This window comes from Aphelocoma coerulescens, chromosome 21, assembly GCF_041296385.1.
Source record: "Aphelocoma coerulescens isolate FSJ_1873_10779 chromosome 21, UR_Acoe_1.0, whole genome shotgun sequence".
NCBI lineage: Eukaryota > Metazoa > Chordata > Aves > Passeriformes > Corvidae > Aphelocoma > Aphelocoma coerulescens.
In genome coordinates this window covers 4,056,711-4,076,661 of record NC_091034.1, presented here as the reverse complement: position 1 = coordinate 4,076,661, position 19,951 = coordinate 4,056,711, and the positions used below count along the sequence as shown (strand labels likewise).

The following is a 19,951-nucleotide window of genomic DNA, read 5'->3' as shown; positions in this document are numbered from 1 at the left end:
AATTGAACTGAGAGGAGAAATTGAAGTCAAGGTAACAGTTTTTCTATAACTTTACAACAATAAAGGCATTTAATGGGATAGTGAGGAGATGATAGATCCGGCCATTGCTTTTCTCTGAAGAGCAAGTCAACTTTTAACTGTGTCCCCAAGGTTCTTTTGCTAATTCATTTGGAAGTGGCTGCACATTACTCCTCAAAGCTGATGAAAAAGTGTTCTGTGTGCTTTGAAACATGGCTGCTATGTCTGCACCTGTATGGAACTACGTGAGTATGGCCCAAAGTGTTAGGATTCAAAGACACATGGGTTTAAGGCTGATTTTAAAGCCTTAGCAACACTGCCAGTGACCAGCAATGCAGTGACCTCTGAATGGAAAAGATTATGCACCCAAACTGCACATAAATTATAATTCTTTCCCTGATCAGCAGCCACTTATGAGAGAAAGAGAGATAACAAATGCAGGACAGGGATTCGCTCTGGCTATAGTGATCCCTGCTCTGCTTCATATCCCATGAAAACAGCTGTTTTCTGCTCTCTCCTTTTCTTGTCCAGGGCAAAGGGAAAATGAAAACCTATTGGCTTCTTGGAAACAAGAACTATAGTGTTCAAAATGACAGCCTGGTGTGTCACTGGAATCCAACAATCTCCAAGAAAAAAAAGATGGAAAGTAGCCAGGGATCACTCCAACAAGTAAGGAGGTGAACATCTGGCTGGGGGAGCCTTCCTAGACAACAAGGCATTCACTACAGACTGGGACATGTGGAAATTGCATCTTTGCCCTGGAAGCAGAGGGCTCTGCTTTGTGCAAACACAGCTCTAATGTGTGCTTCTCTCTGTCAACAGGCTAGTGTGGGAGTAGCTCCAGCTGCACAGAGCCCTGCCGTGTCCTGGGATGAGCTGAGCCTGGACACTCACACTCGAAGGAGTTCCAGACCAGACTGGAGCCCTGAGAGTGTCACCCATGGAGTGAGCCAAAAGCAGAGGAATGGCTTTCACCACAGCTCCCTACAGAGTCTCCAGGAGAACCTCCCTTCTCTGGGCTTACCTGCTTTGGGGGGAGGTGACCAAGGTGCCAATTTAGAACACAGGTCACATGGTACTAAAACAACATGGAAAAATGAGCTTCTTCCTGGTTTTGTAGCTGAGATGTGACAGTATAAGAAGTGACTGGACTGTCCCAGGCACACACAGCTCCTTTAAATAACATTCTCTTTTTGCTCCTAGCCACAATTGCTATTTTTAGCCAGTGTGTTAATGTGAGAACCTAAAACACCAGTAGGAATTCAGGAAGGTGTCTCAAAACAAGAAGCAACAAAAGTGCAGGTGGGGTTCCATCAGGAGCATGACTGGTAGGTAAAAGATGTACAGCAGTGTGACTCTTTCACTTCACTAAAGCCATTCTAGATTTATGCCTGTAGGTGACACAGAATGCAGCCATCGAAGTCCAGAATAGTGAGGGCACTTTGAGACCCTGATACATTACAGAAAGCTGGTTATTTCAAGTTGGCCTTTACAGCTCCCCAGTGAACCATCGCTTGCAAAACATGTAACTTTAGATAGTAGAAGAGGGAGTAGCAAAACCCTGATGGAGAAGGTAATAACATTTTTGGATAATTATTTCAGAGATACAAATGAAGTGAGAACAACACTGAATTGCTTCTAGTAAGTTTCTGTAGCACTTTGTCTTTCCAGCTCCTCTCCACTACAGTGGAATCTCCTCTCCATACATACATTTTTTCCATTATCAGTCTCCAGGGGGATTGGTGGTGAGGCAAAGATGCAGTACAGCTCTATGGAAGATGTGAGAAAGACAAGCTACTTCTCCCATTAAACTGAAATTTGCTTTTCTTTCCTTGACAAAGGAAGAGTGTCTGCAGTGATGAGCAGTAAATTCCTCTTCTACATATGACTGAGAGAAATCAAAGCAAACAATTACTTTTGCATGTTGGCAATTCATAACTCTGTGCAGAGTTCAATTAATTTACAAGAGAGCTGCACATCTCATGAACCCCATCCTGCCTGCTGCCTTCTTTTAGCAATTCCAGGAAGTGGGAACAGGAGCACAAGTGTGGGGGACAGGATTTGGCCTGTCTCTTCTGCCAACTGACAGGTTCATGTAGAGCATAATAGAGATTTAGCAGATTAAAGTTCTTTCTAAAGGAGGCAAGGCAGTCCTTAATGGTTGCAAAAGGCAACACAAATGAAGGTGTGAATTTAAGAGGAAGTCAAGCTTGAAAAGCTGCAATTGGTCTTGCTTTTTAATAATTTCTTTTTTTCCTAAAATAAAGTAGCTTTATGAGTTTCAAAGGAAGTTGGTTGGAGTATCTCTTTGTCATTCGATTGACTATTAGAAGAACAACTGAAAAAGCTCGTATAAGTTGACTCCTTGTGGAGTCAAAGACAAGAGCTGTTTCTTTAAGTCAGTTCAGAGAAGGTCACTGCAGGAGTGTGTGTGTGGCTCCAAGCTTAGTCTGAAGCAGTATCTCTGAAGGTCAACTGAAAAACTGTTTGGTTTTGTACATAAGTAAATCAAAATTGGAAGCTGAAGTCCTCATGATAAATGTAACATGCATATTTCTACATGAGAAAGAATGAAACACAGAACTAACTCCAGGTGCTTTATGAATCAAGATCAGGTGTCATTCTAAAAATATACTCACCAGTTCAAGCAAGAAATCTTTCAAGCAAATTCAGTGGTTCAATTTATGCAGGACTTTGCATCAATGGCCGCAATGGTCACTCCAGGCTTACAACTTAATAAAGCAACCTAGTAAGGTACTTTGCTCATCTCAAACACAACCTTCCCTCCCACCTCCCCACATCTCATTGCCTACATGGAATATTTACATGGGTGCAAATACAACTTCATTTCTTTTAAAAGGTATCTGCAAGACTGTGATTCAGATTTTTCCATTAAGGTAGCTTGGAAGTTGCTCCAATACTTTCACACCAAAGAAAACAAAGGTAAATCACATTAGAGCAAGCTGCATCCTGGAAAGCCACTTCCAAAACACACAAACCAAACCAAAAATTCCTCTTTTTAAAGTCAGTCTCTTGAATCCAGGGGGATGGTGGTATGGTGTGTTTTTAAGATGCCTGATGATGATATTACTGGAGATGTTTGGAACCCACACAGCTGTGCTCACATAGATGTAAACACACAATCCCATGTACTCAAACATACATAAATCTAGATTGATGTCCAATATTGACACTGAAATGCTAGAATCTTTTCATCTGGTTCCTGTCAGCACCCAGCAAGTGGGATCAAATGTGGGGAGAAAAAAAAAAACAACAGGAAAAGGAGAGACAGAAATAAATGCTGTTGAAGAGCCACGACTTTCAGCTCAGTGAAGGAAAATGTCTCAGGTGCATATCGTCCTTCAGAGCCAGGCATGAAAGGAACCCCATGGGGAGAGGGACAGCTGGGTACTGTGGGCAGCTCAGAGACACAGCAGCCCCACGTTGTCTCTAATTGTTATGAAAATCCTGGGTCAAGATCAGAAGAAAATTATTTGCATAGAAAATTGAGCCTGTTCTGATCTTCATCTCTTCAGAGGCTTCAGTGTGAATTTTTAAATTAGGAAAAATGCGTGTGCTTGATAGATGGCAATTAGTATTTATTAACAAAACATGCTTTGTTTAAAGTCCAAGCAGTCCCTTTCCCTTCCTCAGGGAAGAAAAAAGTGATGTGTTCCTTGCTATGCATGTGGCTGATGCTTTGATATGGTGGCTTGGTTTCCAAAGATTTTTGTGTTGTTAATGCCTAACATACAACAAGGCTTGGACTGGATGAAGGTTAAGGCTCTACCGGGTTGCCTGGCTTAACTCTGAGACTGACTTTGGCACCATGAAACATTTTCTGGACTGAAAACCTTGCTCTGGATCAGGCTAACTAAGTCTCAAGTTTATTATGGTGGATTTCAACCTAGCCAAAGGCACAGAGATATACCTTCAACTAGAGAAATCCTCCAGGGATAAAAGTGCCCCGTTCTGACATACAAAGACAGTTTCTGCACAATCTTCCCCAGTACCAATCAAAGGTTACACCTCATTTCCATAAAGATCATACAGTCTATTTTAGCCATTCTGCATCAATCATACTGCTGAGACACATGGGATGCAAAGCCTCGAAAATGACCTGTCTGGGTCCTCTCACCAGATGTGCAAACCCCACAGCGGCATCCTCCCGAGACAACAACCAGCACTTCCCACAGCGGGCGCCAGGTGTCGTTGCGGGCCCGAGCACCGCAGCATTCCCAGCCCTGCCAGCATCCTTCGGGACCCCGGCAGAACCGGGACTTCGGTCACGCACACGGCGACAGCCAGAGGAGAAGAAGGAGAAGAAGAAGGAGAAGGAGAAGGAGAAGGAGAAGGAGAAGGAGAAGGAGAAGGAGAAGGAGAAGGAGAAGGAGAAGGAGAAGGAGAAGGAGAAGGAGAAGGAGAAGGAGAAGGAGAAGGAGAAGGAGAAGGAGAAGGAGAAGGAGAAGGAGAAGGAGAAGGAGCTGTCACAGCATTTTCCTCTCGAGATGGAGAAGGGTTAGGGTTAGGGTTAGAAGCTAAAAGGCCAAAACAAGTCTTTGATGACAAGGCATAAATGGGCATGTGGCCTTGAAACCAGAGAGCAGGGAAAAAGAGAGGCAGACTGATAAGATGAAATAGAAAACAGCATATGTATGTTCTGGAGTATTTTTCAGCTTCTAGCTGGTCCTTATTCCCAAACCCACTAGTGTTACCCAACCTGTGGGCTCTGCACTGCTTCTCAGGATGTTAAGAAGTTGGCTAATAAAGATGTGTCAAAATGAGAGGAGGGTGGGAAGCTGGAAACAAAACTAGCTCATTGAAATCAATCAGTTTGACAAAGTTCTTGCCAGTGACATTTCAAATATCCTGTATGATCCTGCTAGAGAAGAGAACAAGTGCTATGCCAGCCTGTGCAGAAGTTGGAGTAATTCAGGTGCTCACCCAGAACAGAGAAGTTCTATCCTCCAAGTCACTTCTGTCCTCCCACCATCATGCTGGTGTGCTTCCAGCTCCTGCTGGGATGCTCAGCACATGAAGCCCTACTGCCATGTTTGTTCTCATCCACTGAAGCCCAGCTGGAGCCAGGGGTTTGACCTTCAGAATATCCAGTAACACCAACCATTTTTCACTCACCTTATGTGAGCCAACACTGTTTTAGTCCTCAGCTGAATGGGGGCAAGCTGGGCAGCTGCAATGAGTAACAGCCTCCCACCCTGGAGGGGCTGGGCCACCTCACAGTGACCCTGGCAACGCTGTGGGGATCAGCCTTGGGGCTGCTGCTCCTTGATTGCAGTTCTGCTCAGATATGGCCCCATGGAAAAGTCAGGCCAGGATCCGGTGAGATCCCCAAGGACTTTTTGCCTTTTTCTATTTATCCTTTAAGATGTAGTGCACTGGAGACCGCAGGGAGTCCATTACCTGATCAACTGACCCGCAGGTACACAGAACTGCTTAATTACCAGGTCTAAAGGAACATAAGGGATCTGTGTGCCACTCCCAAGAGGGCGACATAAAGACAGCAGCTGCCTGAAAACACATTTTCCTTTCCTGTTTAGAGAGTTCTTTAAAGATGTGGCTTTTTACACTCTGCTAATTAAAAACAGTAGTTCAGGCTTGCATTGATCCTTCGGTACAAGAGCTCACATATTCACCTCCATGGAAACAGCAAAAGGCAGGAGCATAAGTCCCCAGTGATTTTGTGGAGTTTGTGCTCCTTTTCCTCATCTCACAGTAATCCCTGTTTCTTCTGTAAGTGTTTTTCACTTGTTCTCAAAGCAGGTCACTGCTGCATGTGCCCTTCAAGAACAGCACAGCCAGATAGGAACTGACATCACTGTGGGATCAGAACCAGTTTATTGACTAGGCCAGTGCTCACCTAGTTAGACCCCCAAAAAAAGAAACTATGGTGATTAGAGCAATTGTTCTAGGCACACCACAGAGGACACTAAACCCATTTTTTGCACTTTTCAATGTCATGTCTGGCTGCAGCCAGTCCAGAAGACAACAAGTTCTTTCTATTGCAATGTCCTTGAAATAGAGAACAACTCATTCAGATTGGATCAGATCCATGCAACTTTGTGATGTGCATCACCTGAGTGTGCCTCTGTGGAACATTCCTATCCTCACAGCTCAGTACGGGTCTAACAGTGACAGCAGTTTCTGGCACAGGCTCTTGTTCCCTCCTAGGGCTTACAGGCCTTAGCTCTGGACTGTAAGGATGAGGGATTTTGTTTTTAAACTCTCAAGTACAAGGCAGGAGAGAGTGAGAATTTATTTCAGGAAGGTGTTTGTGGCAGGCGGGTTAAAATTAGACCATTTGTTCCTAAGAAGACTGTGTAGAATGACAGGGACTTGGCAAGAGGCTCTCCACTTGGGAATGTGACACAGGAAGTGCCTACATGGCATTTGGCAGTGATGTCACCTGGCTGCCCGAGGGTGCTGCATGGAAGGGTCCTGGGAAGCTCAGGGATGGAGCACTGGAACTTGTTCAAGCCACTCTGTATCTGCAGGCAGTGAGTGCGGAGCAGGACGCGAGGCAGACGTGTCGACAGGACCCACCGCCCAGCGCTCCCGGATAAGGGAATCTGGAGCCAGGACAGAGAACTGGTATTCTTGCACTATTTGTGAGGGGCTCTTCAGTAAAGTATCAGCCTCCTCTTCCTGTCATGCCTCCCTTCTCTTGCTGCTCCAGGAATTCCTGCCTTCTGAGCTTTCTGCCTTCCACACATGGTTCAGCAACACTTGTGCTTCACAGCCTCAAGCTGGCAGGATCACTAGGGAACAAATTGGTGGGCACTGGGCCTAGAAAACCTCAGCCTGGAGGGCTGGGATGTTTCCTTTTCTCACTGAAGGTACTTGCTCTGAAGCTAAGCTAAGGAGTACCAGGTCAAGCTCTCAGACCTGCACAAGCAGAGATCTGTTCTGAGGTTTAAAGTACAGTGGTATAATGATTAGGGATGTGCGAAAAATAGCTCTGGAAAGCCACAGAGTGTTACAGTGGGGAAGTATGAAAGTTTTAAATGCAGACTCTCTCTTCCAGTAGAAACTTTCTGGTCATGAGGCAATTACTTGCAAAATCTCTCATTCATTCTTGCCTCCATTACTGTAAAGATGCACAGACAAGAACCTCACTTCATGCCATGGGGGTGCATCACACACACATTTTTGCAGGGCAGAAATACAAACAGTTGCTTAGACTGCAGGCCAGATCATCAAAGTCATGCACATTTCCACTTCTCAAAGCAATACTTGAATCAGTGGTCAGTCCTGTCCCCCATACAATTACATATTAAAAGACCTAAAGCAGCTAAGTCTTAGGTTAAGTCCTCCTGCTCTCAGTACTTGATACAAGGTGAGAGATGAACAGAGTGAAATGTTCTCTAACCATTTAGAGAACAGATTACCTACAAAACCAGCAGCAAGAGAACATGAGACTTATCTGCGAGTCAGGTCTGTTTGAACTTTAACAAAGGTTTCCTGTGCTGTGGGCAAAATGAGTCCAAATGACCCAGCCCATGAATCCACAGGATCATCTTGGCTCTGACTTCACTGATCAACCCACAGAACCCTGGACCGAAATAAGCCCTCAGCTTTGTAACCCAATCAGTAAGACCTCACAGATAATTTAGCTTATAAACCTCCCTGACTCCCTTTTAATTTTTTTTTTTTTAACTGACTAATCTTCTGGTTTACATCAGTTAAAAATAGTTGAAACGATCCAGTTTATGAACCAATATTTATAATGATTTATTTTTGCAAAACACCATTGAATTTTCTAGAAAATGTAGTTTGCTGGTTTTTTCCTATTACTAGCTTCCTTCCCTTCCACCCGCCAAAAAAGCCATAGTCATTAATATATCTGTCTTTTCTCACTGGTCATTTTGATGTATCTGGAGGGAATTACTGTTCTAGCTGTGATTGGAAGTTGGGACCCAGAATTCATTTTAAGCCTCTTGAAGTTAAATAAAGGTCAGATTTGGAGCAGTCTAGCTATTCAGGCCCATATTCCCTTATTCCTTACTGTGTAAGAGCAGCTCTGATTTATTAGTGTGTCATCTAGAGGATTTGCACCCTGATTCACCTCTGCCTCTTACAAACCATTTCTCTGCACTGAAATATCATCATGTGCTAAAGTGTGAAAGATATCCTTGTTCTATTAGACTTGTCAGGTGCATCTGACCTATCTAGGCTAAAGAATGTTCATTCTTCCCATGGCCAATATTTTAGGCCTTCTTGGTCATTTCCTGATCTGCTCTGGCCTGAGATATGATGTCATGGCTCACAATGGTCTTCACACTTCAACACTACGCAAAACATGTGCTGTTATCCTTGGGGAGGTGACAGGGTAAAACAAGTCCTCTTGGTTAAACAACACAGAAATTATGTGAAGAATCTCCAGTGCAAAAGGGATACTGAAAACATTTTCTGCCTCTGAGGTTCTGTAGCCTCTATCTGCTGTGCAACCCATCCTGATGAGTTGATTTTAACTAAACACAGTTAAGACATTTAAGGCACAGGAAACTTTACAAAGAAGTTTTTTCAAAGATGGGTTTTGAGTGCTCAAATGAAGGCCCTTTGGAGGATACTCCCATGTTTCAGAAAGCACTGAAGCACTATTTTCTATAAAAAGCAGATTGTGTGGCTGTATTCTTACCCCACCTTTCCATTACTGTGTATTCTTGCATAGCTTTCCCATCCAACTTTAAAAGCAGAGCAGATAGAACCCAGTCTTCGGGGATAGAGTGAATGGATACACAGAATGAATTGTTCCCATGATCAGGAAGTTCAGAGAGACACAGATCAAACTTAGACTAGGACATTCTACTCACTGCAGAGGGGCACAGCAATGTTACGTGGTTTGTTTAAGTTCTGGCTTAAGGGTGGCATCTGGAGCCCCCTTTTAACATGCCAAGGAGGAAAGTGAGTCCAACATTTCCTACAGCCTATCAGGCACACGCAGACACACTGAACAACCCCTCCATGTGCAGCTGCTACTCAAGCCTCCACTGAGTACAAACAAACTGTAAAAATGCTACTGGCTGACTGGCATACATGAAGCTGACTGTGCTCACTGGGAGCTGTACACCAACGGTTTTATTTGTGCAAAGAGCCAAAGCCTTCCCTGCAGCAATAGAGCTGTAACATTTATAACAGTAGAGAGTTAGTTGAAAATCTTTCAAGGTTTGGACTGAAACACCTCAAGAGAGGGAGAGAGAACTGCAGCTGTACCTGTGCAGCTGATCGACAGCAACCAGTTTTTTGGCTTACCAATATGGTTAACAGTCATATTAACTTAAGTATCAACCTTAATTCTCCAATGACTTGGTCAACAGAGAACTTTGTCAAAAAATTCTGTTCATTTCCCCTATAAGTCCACTGAAAGTGTGGGAATGACGCACCTTGCCATTACAAAGAAGCACTTTTGTGAGCTGAAGCCGACACCATACATGTAGGTGGAAGCTTTTGAACCAGTCCTCATCCTGAAGGACTGGTTTAAAGTCTGGGGTTTGCAGTGATTAAACTATCTTGATTACAGGAATGATTATTTTGCCCATTGGAACAGCCCCAAAAGCTTCACTTTTCTAGTGGCATTCAGTTGCTTAACACAAGTGTCTTTTGTCCCTGTAAGTTAATTAAATGAATTTCTGTAATTCCAGAAAACTCTGCCAGCCCATAGACACTAAACAATTTACTCCAAATTAGCTTTTACAGAGTGAGACTGTAAGTAACTTGGGAGGAATCATTGCTTTCCTCAGCATCTACAGGCAAGTGTAACTGCCTGCCCCTGATTTCTGTTGTTTCAGAGAATGCATTTGGTGTTTGCACCCACACAGGGAAGCAGCCATGGCACTGCACATTCCCCAGCTCACACCTGGCATACACTACTCCACCCATTCCTCTTTTATCCAGACAGTGCATCCCAAGGGAAAATGGTTGAGTCCAAAGTTCTGGGTGACAATCCTTGGTGACAAATCTCTTCCACCCCACAGTATTCCCTCTAACCAGCTCAATGTCACCACAAGGGCACATGGAACTGTGCAGCCCCTGGTGACAGCAGCACAGGGCCTGATCCCCCCACGCTGAGGCTTTGCAGCAAGTGACTGGTGGGATGGCAGGACCATGGGGTTCGTAGTGTCACAGGGGAGGTGTGAATGTGGTGCTGACAGTGGACTTTATCTCAAGCATGAACACAGCCTCCAGCTCTGTAGCCTGAGCACCTTATCACAGCTTTAGGAGTGTTAGTTTTTGAAAGGCTGCTCGTCCATCACACTGTGCTGAGAAGCAACAGCTAAAATATCCTGCCCCTCTGGCCCACAGCCATGCCACCCTCCACCACAAAAGGCTGCAGCTATTTCTAGAAGCTTGGCAAACACAGTGAGTATTTTCTGGGAAAACAAAGAAGGGTTGTCAAATCAAGAACAGTGGGTGATAAGAGCCACCACAGCCACACTGAGCTCCTGAGAGAGAGTGGCTTTTCTAAGCTCTGGATGAAGCTGCATCCTTCCCACTGCAGCTCACCCACCCAAGGCAAGAAGGGGCTCTCTGTTCACATGCAGCCTAATATGCATCCACTGCAGAATTCCAGAATGGCTGCCCTGGCCCAACCAATTGCTTGCAATGCTTGACATGAAGGATTTGCCTTCTAATCACAATAAGCAAGTGTGGGTACATCCAAGTGTGCAGTTGCACCTGAACTGATGAGAAGCATTGATGAAAAGGACCATAAATGTTAGCAGGAAAAAGAAGAATACATGCATGAATCCCAAACAAAAATCAGGGTAGCTTACCTCCCTGTTCTCAAAACACAGGGCCCAACCTACACCACTTTCTAGTAAGGCAATGTCCACAAATCTGAGATATGTCAGAACTAATGGACAATTGGGATCCTGCTCTGGGAATACAAAATTGAGGTTACGTACAGTGCCACTCTCACAGGCTGAACAAAATCTGCTGAGGGTTTTGTGGAGGACAGGCTTTATGTAATGATCACATTTTTAGTTAGTTAGGTTATTTTTAGGTTCATGACCAGTCTGTTAGGGGAGGGAGAAAGGAAGTAAACAACCACTGCAACTTCTAGGACAGGTGCCATTTCATTCCTGTAGCTGTTTAGCCATTTCTAGAAATGGCTTCTCCTTCTGCACGCTCCACACTGACAAATGGCATGCAGCAATAAATATCACAGTGGGATAGTGTGACCTCTTGCCCCTTGATTTGGCTGCTTGGCAAGAAAACCTCGATCAATGGGCACTGGTGACACTATTCCCAGCTATGCCAGGATGAGCTGAGTTGCAAAGAAAAACCTGGAAAGTGTTATCCCAGATAAATTGCTTAAGAAATGTCCTCCCTACACCCATCTCTTCTAACACAAACTTACATTCTGCAAAATCCATTATGAGAGTCCAGATCAACATATCTAGTGCTGAACTAAACTCAGCCATTCATATGTCACTCAAACTTTTAAATATCAGCACAACCATTCATATACCACACACATACCACGGGTCTTCCCAAGACATGACCACTCACACACACTTCCATGGCTAAACCCTGAAAAAGAGCCACTCAGCCCCTTGTTGTAGTGCATGTACCATGCTTTTGATTATAAAGTAATCGTTTTATTGAAACCTCCCAGTGTCTGGTCTGTTTTCTCTGTTTTAAGCAGAAGTTGCTCTCGAACTTGAGGTATGTCCTCCACTCGCCAGGAGAGGTCACCACACACCTCAGTAACAGTGAAGAGACCAGATGGGATCTCACAGGAGGGACCTTCTAGTTGGGCTGAGTAAATGTTCCAGCTCAAAACAACTGGGGATATGTCATATCCATGCTGCCCACAAAGGGTTCTCTTTCTCTCTCCTGTCAGAGGTTAGGAAGTGCAAAATAACACCACAACTTTCCTGCGTGCAGCTGCTCCCACTGAAAGTCCAGCTTTTCTACAGTAAGGCAATAACATGCAGACAAATTAGACCTCAGTTCAAACACCAAAGATGTCTCATAAAACACAGAAAATTAAAAACTTGGATTTTGAGCAGTTTAGTGCAAGATTAGCCTATGAATTTCTGAGATCCAACTTAAAGATCATGGAGAAGCAAGAATGGCTGCCACAGGACTAAAAAGACCTGCATGGCTTAGAACCACAGCAAATCTGTGTTTCAGCTGGAATGTGAGTATCTATTTACCCATGTAGACATTCCCACCTTTACAAAACAAGATGAACAGATGATGTTCATTTTGCTAGAGATGAAGCTTAGCCAAAAAGAGTTTCAGGTGAGGATTTATGGAACATGAGTACTTCTTTAGGTCTCTGCCTCTCACCAGGGTCTGGTGCCATTGCTCTGAATTCCTCAGCTTGTTTCCTGTTTGTTTGAGGATCCGTTTTAGGATGCATGTTAGGCTCTCCCTTCCCTCACTGCAGCTTCCCTGTTGGGCTTCATTAGCATCAGAGGAATGTGATAAATGTGCCTAACAAACCTAAAATTAAAATTTTGCCTTCAAAATCCAATGCTCCAGAACCACCTACAACCTGCTACTAAATGCCAGCCTGCTGCCCTCCTTGTCCTCAGGTGGCCTTGGCCCCTTCTTATGCCAAAGGGCTAGAGAGGAAAACATCCCCTCTTCATCCATTCAAAGAGATCAGTGAGCATTAATTAGTGAGTACAGAACAGATCAAAAGCAAATCATCCTCGGGACCCCAGAGCAGAGCAGTGCCAGCACTGACTCGGTCCCTTTACTGGCCTTTACCCTCCCATAGAAGGTGCTGTGGGACAGGAAGAGGAGACAGGACAGTGTGTAGTGGCCCTATGGGATGACCAGCCCACAAGGGAAACTCCTTCCAAATTTCCTGATAGTGAAGTCTTGGTTTATTTCCCATGGATGGGCTATCTCAGACACCAGGAGATCCAAATTTCTCCCAGTCCCAGCCACTCCTAAGGCAGGGACCAAACTCTCCTCTGGATTGTGCTGGAGCAGATGCAGCCAATACATGCCAGCTGTTCCCCAGGTGAGTGAGCTCAGTCTCTGTGCTCAGTCCCTTCTCAGGATGGAGAACTGCTGCTGCAGATCTCCCGTGTCCCCTCCTGCAGCTGGGCCCTGCTGTCAGCCCATCACCAAAGGTGAAGGCAGGGAAGTGCCAGAAGAGCACAGAGAGCTCCTGCAGCTGGGCACTGACCGCCCAGGCCCGGGCTCATGGTGACACCAGGCACTGAGCCTGCACAGTCCAGCTCCAGCCCCCTCAGGAGCGGGCAGGGGAGGGGGACACCAGGAAAGCACTTGGAGACCACAGCTAAATGTTAATGTCTCAGTGAGGGGCCGCTGGTGCCAGCTTCCCTCATGGACTCAGCAATTCCACTGTGATGAAAGCGCTGCAGACACGTCACTGCCCTTTCAGCCAGCCAGGGAATGTTGGCCGGAGCATCTGGGAAGGAGAGGGAGGCTAAAGGGGTCACAGAGCAAGGAAGGAGGAAGATGAGTTACTACAGCTGTGCTCTAATGATATCTACCTAAGCCTAGTTGATGTGCTATCAGTTTCAGAGCTCAACTTCCTCACGGGATGAGGCAGGGATGCCCCCAGAGGAACAGTTTGCCCAAATCCTACTCTTTAATCAGATTTCTGCTGATACAGGAGAAATATCTCAGGAAGCTTGGAAACAATTTATTGTTGGAGATGAGCAACACACATCAATCTGCTGCCTTCTTGAAACTTCCTTCCACCCTATATGAAGGATTTGCCATACAAAGGAACACTTCAAAAAGGGACACAAACCCATTTCCTACCTCCAAAATATTTTCTACTGTCCTCAGGGGTTCCTCCCTTCTTATAGGCTGACGACTGTGCTGAAGTCTCCGTCTTAGCTGCACCACCTCAGTGATAGATCTCTGTGAATATTCAGACACTGAGTTTGATGCTAGTCTGAGCCCTGAGAAGATCTGGAATGTAAAGCAGAGACATTTGCTGGATGGCTTTCTAACTACATCTTCCCACTGCACCAAATCTGATCTGAACCCAGCTGTGGGCTACCTAGACCGAAGCTTCCCTTGCTGTCTGGGTTATGCAGCACTCTCTGAAACACACTCACATGGAGTGTCATTGTTTGAGGAGATGGAACATCCTTTTGTTGTGTTTATGGACAGCATTCTGCTGCAATCCATTAGGATGAGAGGCAATGACACAAATGGCAACAGGAAAAATTCAAAAATTCCAAGTAGATATTAGTAAATCATTGTTTCTTGAAGGTTTTCAAAATTCAACTTGACAAGGCATTGAGAAATTTCATCTAAGTTGGCTCTGCTTTAGCACAAGATTGCACCACAGACCTCTAGAAGCCCTGTTCAGCCTTAATTATTCTTTTACCAACATAGTCATAGATGAGGACTGTGCTAGTGTATGAATGTCCAACAGTAACCAGAGAGACAATTCAGCAGAACCCCCAAACAGCTTCAGAGATCTCAAGGTCCACAAGATTTATTATCCACATTATGCAGACCTGTGACAAGCCAATCAAAGCAACAAAACAATCCTGGGCTTTTGCAGACGAGAAAAGATGAACCTGAAACTGCCCTGACCTTTTCTTACTGCGAAGTACACACCTCAAACCTCTGGGATGATGATTTCATTTACTAATAAGATTCATATCAAGTGTGGTTTTCACCAACATCAACAACAAAAAAATCCCAGCAATATAATAACATCAGACTTCCCTTTCCATCACAGAGGGATGTTTATGTCTCCTTACAACACCCATTTCTAGAGACACCTAAAATTATGCCTTAAACTGATCTGCACATGAAAAAAACATTGAAAACAGTAAACCCGCTGGCACATCACAGAATTATTTTTTCCAAGCTTCCAGGACCAACAAGTTGATACTGAAGACTGGTTTGCAAGCTTTCAGTAACTCAAATATCAGATGAAAAATGCCAGATGGTCCTTAATTTCCATTTCCTTCATGTAGATCCAGCTTGATGGCCTTTAACTCTGTGCATCACATGTGTGCAAAAAGGCCTTGAAAGGGCAAGATGTATTATTGCATACTCAGGAACATTTCAATTTTTCAGTGAAGCCAAATTTCAAGCCTGTTCTCCCTTTCAGACTGATTGCAGATTTAATATAAATTGTGCACAATAGACTGAGAAAGATCATATAAAGGAACTATTTTAAGCTGGATCCAGGGAAAAAGGAATTTCTTCCTCAACTTAAGCCTTGTAGAAGTTGTCTGTGCATCTCAGCCTGGTTTTGGCCACACTCACAGTCATTCAGGCCGGTAACTATTGCAACTTGTCATATTTTTCATACTTGGTTTTCCTTTCTTCTCCAAATCACACTCTTTCATCTCTTAAGTCAATAACATTATATTAATAAGTTATATTATTATGCTATAATATCATGTTATTATGCAATAACACTCATTTCTTACACAGCATGTTTTCTTAGCCCATCCCTCTGGTTTGGGGCTTCACAGTGATGAAGGAGCCAGGTGAATGTGTCATGGATACCATTCACTTCCTGTCTTACTTTATAGTTCTCTCATAATTATTTTCCTCTGCATGAAAAAGAAAGGTTTAGCAGTCAGCCCAAGCAACACTGAGCTGTTCTCACTCATGCACATCAGTGGCACCAAGACAGAAGAATGATGCTGCATTGCCTAAGTGAAAAATGCTCCTTTAATTCACCATTAGGAAAGAGAACTATTTCCTCCCTCCTCCTCCGCCTCCACCTCCTCCTCCTCCTAGGTCGATGAAAACACATCAAAACCTCAAACCAATCCTTGCACTAGCAGGAACTCAAAAGGTAGACTTGGGAGGGGTTGGAGGAAGATATAAATGCTGATAGCTGGAGACACAGAGCAACACTGAACTGGAGAGACTTAAGGGAAGAGGAATCAGAGACACCAAACATGAATCTGAAACTCCTTTTTTGCCCTGGATTCCTTCTGCTGTTCATTGTCAGTCAAAACCAGGCAGAGGCCAGATCCATTTCCAACTTACAGGTAAGTGACTGGCTGCTCAATAGAGCTGAAAGAAGCTGATGCTTCTTTAGGAATTAGACACGTCATATGAGCTCTGTTTCTTCCAACCCTAGCTTAAAGAGACATCATAACAGCAGGAATGCTGAGATGGGCAGACACAGATTTATAAAACGGAGGAAGCTAAAGTCATTGATCACTGGATTTTAATTTCTAATCACATGAGGCAATTGAAAGGAAAATGTTTGGGGGGTTTTCCTGTGGGTTCAGTTAGGGGATTGTACATTTAGGGTCATCCTGTGACTGAGTGAAGCAAAAAGCTTTTGGAGTAAAATAAATTACTCTGGAAGGACTGTGATCTAAAGCCCTAGAGCAGTCACCTGCATGCTCCTCCCTGAAGCCCCTGGTTTTAGCTGAAAAAGAAATTAAGGGGTTGTACCTGCAGGATCTCCTCCTCAGCTCAGTTGTGCTGCAATGCAGCCCCTGCTTGTGACTACCAGGTGTGGAATATAAGAAAAGAGAAAGTGTGTATGTATTCCTACGTGTATTTATTTGTGCAGGAATTACAAGTCATTATAAAACACATTTCATTTACTGCACTAGGGAGCTGGCATTGCCACATATCGAGTAACCTCCCAGTGCGTAAAGAAATGTCTAACATAATCCTTCAGAACCAATTTCAGCATGTGTCCTGCCATTGCATTAATTCTCTTAGATATCAACTATTTTTTTCTTGTTCCTTATTCACAATTTATCAGGCCTTTTTCAATTTTTTCATAATTTATCCCATATGCCCAGTTCCAGGAAAGACTTAACTGGCAGTCTGGCAGCTCAGACATATGTCCTCAAACTCAGCACTGAGTATGGCTTATATGGAAATAATGAGAGTTTCCAAAATCCCTCCTTCTCCTCTATTCCCTGCCTGCCTTCTACTCTTTCCTTTTTCCAGAGTCTGTCCAAATTGTTAGATGAGAACCTGGAGCATCCCCCGGTCTCAGAAGAGAGGGACCATGAGCAAGATGACCTGATCCCAGCAGGTGTCTTTGATCAGCAAGACACTGAACTCCAGTGGATCCAAAACACCAGGGACCAGCCCGAGAGCATGTCCATGGGTGATGGTGCAATCCGGAGATTCTTCAGCGACCTCCTGAGTTTATCCCGTAGATACCAAGGCAGAAGCAAAAAGGGCCTCTCCAGGGGCTGTTTTGGTGTCAGGCTAGACAGAATTGGGTCACTGAGTGGACTGGGATGCTAACTCTTCTCTATGGTAAGAGAAAGACAGAGGCTGCTGGTCTGTGTATTCATATATAACTTGCACAAATATGCAAAAGAGCAGAGTTAATTCAACTTCAAGGAAATGGTGCCTTAAAGTAACTTTTACCCTCCTATCACAAACACAGTTTACTATTTCACTTTCCTCAGAATTCACTGTCTTCAGATAGAGACTTAAAACCTGTGAATGCCACACCTCTGCTTTACCTGCTTTTCCTCCTTCCTCTGAGTCAGCTGTAAGCATTTCATCTTGTCTTAGAAGATCAGAGAGGTTTTTCACCAGCTCCTCAGGGATACTTGTTTCAATCCAAACAAACTCTAAGCAGAACAGTGGAGCTAAATCTGCCACTAGAACAGTAAGAAATCAGTTAACTTCCATGTGTGAAATCCTGTACAGTTCTCTTTCTATTACTTATTCCTCTTCTTTATTGACAGGACTGACTTCGGGGTTTCAAAGCACCTCTTGCCTTTTAGTGAGATGTTCAGCTCTTTTTCATATTGGCCTCACCAATCCATCTACTACATGATGTACTGAGCAAATGCAGCCACCTCTCCCCTGACATACTTGGCCAATAGAACACACCTTTGCTGTACTGCCTGTTTGTATCAGAGTAGTTATTTGTGAACATCTATCTGAAAATTAATTACAGAAAACTACATTTGTACTGTTTGTTTACTGAATGTATAAATAAACAAGTCTCATTATGTCACAGATAATAAACTGTTTTCCATAATGTAACAAATTTGCTTCAAGGTTTGCTGTGTGATTTGTTCATATTTCATTCCTGAAATAGAGCCTTAGTTTGCAGTTAGACACTAGAATTCAGGAGCATTTCAGAGGGCTGCTGTCTGGTAAATAGAGACCAAGATACAAAGCCCCAAGTCTCTGATCCACAATTTGAACAAAGGGCAGCTCTCTTAGCAGACATCACCAGAAAGCAGTGACTCTGTGTTTAGGTCTGCCACTGACAGAGGAAAACAAATTTTTCTTAGCAGTATACCTCATCTTATTAAAAAAAAAAGAAACAAAAACCCCCCAACCAAACAAAAAAAACCCAAACCTAACCCCAAAACAATGCTACCCTTCCTTGAAGGAAATTCAAAGGCACCCTGCTCTTCCATAGGCAGATCCAGGTATTTCAAAGCACTAAGAAGAAAATTGAAAAACATATCCTGAAGGCTGAAGGCTTTTTTTTAAAACATTTTTGGTTAGGTCTTATGTTGTTTGCTAGTTAATCTGTTTAAGTTAATTTTAATAACAAAGAAGCAGCAGCTGTGAAAATGCCCTGAAAAGATACTTGTTGCCATTTACATAGACAGCCCTGAGTACAAGTTCTCCAATGATGGATTAGTCCATAATGATTTTATTACATTCTGCATTGCCTTTCCTAAGAAAAAAAAATCACAAGAAAATTAAGATTTCCACCAATCAAATAAAGAATTAAAGTCCAGAAAGAAAACTGTGTCATTCTTTCATCTTCCAGCATAATTCCATACCAATAGCTAGTCTATACATGGCTTAAAACCAACTATTTACTTAGGCTAAGACGAAGCACACCTGCTCCCCCCTGCTTGGGGGAGCTTAACAGAAAGCATCCAGCTTTCTTAAGAGTCCCTCTTCAGGTATGCTACCCCGGGGCTGGCCCAGGTGCAGCCCATGTGGTGGAAAGGTTAATCCACACAGCCCATGGACATCAGGGTGTCAAACAATGTACAGCCAGTATCTTGTGACAGCTGGTGCTAATGGGAAGGTAACAGCCTCCTTTCTAATAATTCTGAGTCTCAAACTTGTTCCCAGCTCCCAGTAACTCTAGAGCAGGGATGTCCTCACAGACATAAAGGCTTTTTACTGCTGAAATTTCACTGAAAACCCAGTGAAGGACAAGTGCTACTGAAGTTTATTTGCAGAAAAATAACAGAGGTCAGAGGAGGTTGAAGGCTGAGCTGTGAGCACTTGTGAACAGAATCCTACAGAAGATAAGAAACAGATAAGAGTTGTAATTAGAGAGGTCGAGCTGGTAATGTGCCATCCCATCACCTGGCATTTTGTAGGAACATTTTAAAAAGGCACTTTTCTGAAAGCAAGAACAATTTATTTCACATAAAAGGCTCTATAATTAGATCCTCAGGACTGAAGCCAGGTGTGTTTGTACTTTAGGTAATTTGCTGAGTTCTATTAGCATTTAAATAATCAAAGCTAAGCTTTGAAGTGAGGATGCCAGTCAGATGGGGGAAGCTCATCTCTAACTGTGCCATTTCCATCTTTGCTAAGCAGCAGTGCGTGAATTTACAGACCAGCGTTACAGAAGTTGCTGAGGAGAAAAGCCTCCAATAAAAGTACTCCTACATGGAAAGAAATACACAGATATCTTTCTTAAATATGTGTGCTTTTGGGGTACCTGATTTTAAGTGACGCTAGGCAGCAATCAAGATTTGGTCTCATCCAAGACTCACTTCTGGCTAGCTTATTAACAGAGGCCCAGTTGTATTTATTCCCCTTGATCATCACACAGATCCTGTTCAGTCTCACTGCTTTATCCCTTTCCACTCCCATCTGTCTCCAGTACACACAAAATTGAGGATAATGCACATCCTCACCCAGACCTGCTTTCATTCTCTATCAACAATAACCCTCTCACCTGACATGATCTTCCTTCATTCAGGTACCATGCTTTCAAAACACACATCCCCTTTCTCTG

The 19,951-nt window shown here is 43.7% G+C and overlaps 2 protein-coding genes across 3 annotated transcripts in view; one reads left to right on the top strand and one right to left on the bottom strand.

The window, feature by feature from the left end:
* Positions 1-15,775: 15,775 nt before the first annotated feature.
* On the top strand, positions 15,776-17,898 carry LOC138121273 (C-type natriuretic peptide 1-like). Of its 2 annotated transcripts, XM_069034617.1 has the most exons (3): positions 15,776-16,004; positions 16,930-17,247; positions 17,688-17,898. In XM_069034617.1, exons 1-2 carry the CDS (start codon positions 15,912-15,914, stop codon positions 17,233-17,235), a joined length of 399 nt encoding a protein of 132 aa, XP_068890718.1. In that variant the 5' UTR covers positions 15,776-15,911; the 3' UTR covers positions 17,236-17,247; positions 17,688-17,898. The 2 variants fall into 2 exon arrangements, 1 of the variants encoding a protein (XP_068890718.1); XR_011156148.1 differs by lacking the exons at positions 15,776-16,004; positions 16,930-17,247 and adding an exon at positions 17,541-17,608.
* Positions 17,474-19,951, bottom strand: part of CLCN6 (chloride voltage-gated channel 6) — a 32,524-nt gene continuing 30,046 nt past the window's right edge. The window contains exon 23 of the mRNA XM_069034613.1: positions 17,474-17,600. Within this exon, the coding sequence (XP_068890714.1) occupies positions 17,589-17,600 (12 nt within the window). The 3' untranslated portion in view covers positions 17,474-17,588. The remainder of the gene's footprint in view (positions 17,601-19,951) is intronic.

Excerpts from the sequence above, each read along its gene's own strand:
- LOC138121273 (XM_069034617.1), top strand. The coding sequence starts at position 15,912 with ATGAATCTGAAACTCCTTTTTTGCCCTGGATTCCTTCTGCTGTTCATT. Across the intron at positions 16,005-16,929 it reads GATCCATTTCCAACTTACAG|AGTCTGTCCAAATTGTTAGA; the intron begins GTAAGTGACTGG and ends TCCTTTTTCCAG.